Genomic DNA, 3,254 nt, shown 5'->3' with positions numbered 1-3,254 from the left:
CAACAAAATGATAGCTACCCAGCAGCCAAGCTGCCATACACATACACAGGAAGAAGACGATCAATGTTGTCTACAACTCTGGAAAATCCATGTCTTTGCTGATGACTCCACCCTCTGTCGTACCATCTGTCATCCCTCAGACCGGCAAGCAGCAGCCTCTTCACTCTCTGCAGATGTGGATAAAAATCACAAACTGGTCCAACACGTGGAACATATCTTTCAATCATGACAAATCTCACACTATCACTTTGTCTCTCCTTAAGGACCGTCTGGAACCCCCCCCCCCCCATCTACTTTCTCAACAGTCCCTTTGAAGTCCTTTCATTCATTTTTTGGGCCTCAGTATCTGCCACGATCTTTCCTGGGAAAGCCACATGTCCAAGCCAGCCTTCAAAGCCAGTCACAGACTGGGCATCCTCCAGCGTGCAAAGTTCTTCCTTGGCGCACCTGAGCTCCTGACCACATCAAAAACTTTTATCCACAGCCTAATTGAATACTGCTCTCCCCCTGGGCTGGTGCTCCTGCCTCACACTGAGCTCGGCTTCACACTGTGGAAACCAAGGCATTTAGTATCATTGGTATCTCCCACGATGAGGCTGAGTCTTTGGGTCTCTCACTCTCTCACCGCAGGCAGGTCGGTGGTCTTTCTGTCTTCTACCGTCTCCTCTGTGGACCTGCCCCCCCCCGCTCTGTCTGTGATATATCCTCCCCATATTTCCGCAGGGCGTTCAAGGTCCGCCAAAACCCCCCTTTCTGGCGAAAGTGCCAAAATCAAGAATCACTCCTCCCACACCCTTGTTCCACTCTCATGACATACCCCCTGTTGAAGCCCTCCCCCCATTTTCTTCATTGGCCACTCCTCCCACACCCTTGTTCCACTCTCATGACATCCCCCCTGTTGAAGCCCCTCCCCCCATTTTCTTCATTGGCCACTCCTCCCACACCCTTGTTCCACTCTCTCATGACATTCCCCCTGTTAAAGCCCCTCCCCCTTCCAGCCACCAACCCCTCTGATGGCCACAACAGACTTCAAAATAAAAACTCCAACTCATTGTCGAGAAAACAAAATTAACTGAACTAATTGGTGTTAAAAGAGGAAACAGTTATTATTATTATTATTATTATTATTATACTACATGATTATGGATACAAGGCAATGACGTCATTATCAATGTGGTTCACATGAGAGGCCATGTTCGACCCATCACTCCATGAGTGTAACGCATCGCAGGTCAGTGAGCCACGACGACACAATGAGGAAACCATTAGGAGGAGGAGGAGGAGGTGTCATGAAAATGTTTAACACGACATGGAAGTGTGGGAGAGGAATGGGTGTGGAGGAGGGTGACGCACACTCACACATACCAAGGGCAAAGAAGAAACGTGGGAAAGAAATCAGGGATGGTGGAAGAGATGGAGGGGTGACGGACGAAGGGGATGTTGAACCAGTAAATGAACCACCACCACCACCACCACCACCACCACCACCACCACCACACACAAGGGAAATGGTCACGTTCGGCCACAGATCGGTTTCCTTCCCATTCAACGTTCAAAAGGGAACCGGACAAGGTAACGGGTTCAGAGGTGTGGCTTGGTCGGTGGGAGTCTCGCTGGACCCCCAAACAGAGACCCTCTTTGATCACGAGGACATCGACACCTCAGGGGAGTGAATGGAAGACTTCAAGTGTGATGTGTCACGAAGGAGCCGAAGAGGTAAATAAGGAGGCAGAGATCTCGAGAGGAGGTGTTAATGATGTTTGGGGGTCACGTGTTGGTGTTGCCGTCTGAACACGGAGCTCATGACGATGGCCGATCCCAGGTTCAAATCCCAGATTCTGTGTTCATTCGTCAACTATATAATCCATGCAGTGTGTACGTACGTACGTACACACACACACGTACACACACACACACACGTACACACACACACACTGATACACGGACACACACACACTGATACACGTACACACACATACACACACACACACACACACACACACACACACACTGATACACGTACACACATACACAGATACACGTACACGTACACACATACACAGATACACGTACACACACATACACACACTGATACACGTACACACACACACACACACACACACACACACACACACACACACACACTGATACACGTACACACACACAGACTGATACACGTACACACACACAGACTGATACACGTACACACACACAGACTGATACACGTACACACACACAGACTGATACACGTACACACACACAGGCTGATACACGTACACACACACAGACTGATACACGTACACACACACAGACTGATACACGTACACACACACACACACTTATACACGTACACACACACACTTATACACGTACACACACACACACACTGATACACGTACACACACACACACACACTGATACACGTACACACACACACACACACACACACACACACTGATACACGTACACACACACACTGATACACGTACACACACACACACATACACACACTGATACACGTACACACACACACACACTGATACACGTACACACACACAGACTGTTACACGTACACACACAGACTGTTACACGCACACACACACAGACTGATACGCGTACACACACACACAGGCTGATACACGTACACACACACACACACACACACACACACACTGATACACATACACACACACAGACTGATACACGTACACACACACAGACTGATACATGTACACACACACAGACTGATACACGTACACACACACAGACTGATACACGTACACACACACAGACTGATACACGTACACACACACAGACTGATACACGTACACACACACAGACTGATACACGTACACACACACAGACTGATACACGTACACACACACAGACTGATACACGTACACACACACACTTATACACGTACACACACACACACTGATACACGTACACACACACACACACTGATACACGTACACACACACACACACACACACACACACACACACACACACACACACACACACACACACAGACACTGATACACGTACACACACACACTGATACACGTACACACACACACACATACACACACTGATACACGTACACACACACACACACTGATACACGTACACACACACAGACTGATACACGTACACACACAGACTGATACACGTACACACACACAGACTGATACACGTACACACACACACAGACTGATACACGTACACACACACACACACACACACACACTGATA

The 3,254-nt window shown here is 48.3% G+C and overlaps 1 protein-coding gene across 2 annotated transcripts in view; it reads left to right on the top strand.

The window, feature by feature from the left end:
• The first annotated feature begins 1,429 nt into the window (after positions 1-1,429).
• LOC147027360 (NGFI-A-binding protein 1-like) overlaps positions 1,430-3,254 on the top strand; it is a 60,252-nt gene continuing 58,427 nt past the window's right edge. The window contains exon 1 of one of the 2 annotated variants that reach the window (XM_085876709.1): positions 1,430-1,716. In XM_085876709.1, the coding sequence (XP_085732835.1) occupies positions 1,453-1,716 (264 nt within the window). In that variant the 5' untranslated portion in view covers positions 1,430-1,452. The remainder of the gene's footprint in view (positions 1,717-3,254) is intronic. The other variant, XM_085876705.1, reaches the window with a different exon arrangement.

This window comes from Eptatretus burgeri, chromosome 4 (assembly GCF_056783735.1).
Source record: "Eptatretus burgeri isolate ZD-2024b chromosome 4, Ebu_testis_v1, whole genome shotgun sequence".
Lineage (NCBI taxonomy): Eukaryota > Metazoa > Chordata > Myxini > Myxiniformes > Myxinidae > Eptatretus > Eptatretus burgeri.
Note: the sequence above shows the minus strand (reverse complement) of the source record. Positions and strands in the feature narration are given on the sequence as shown.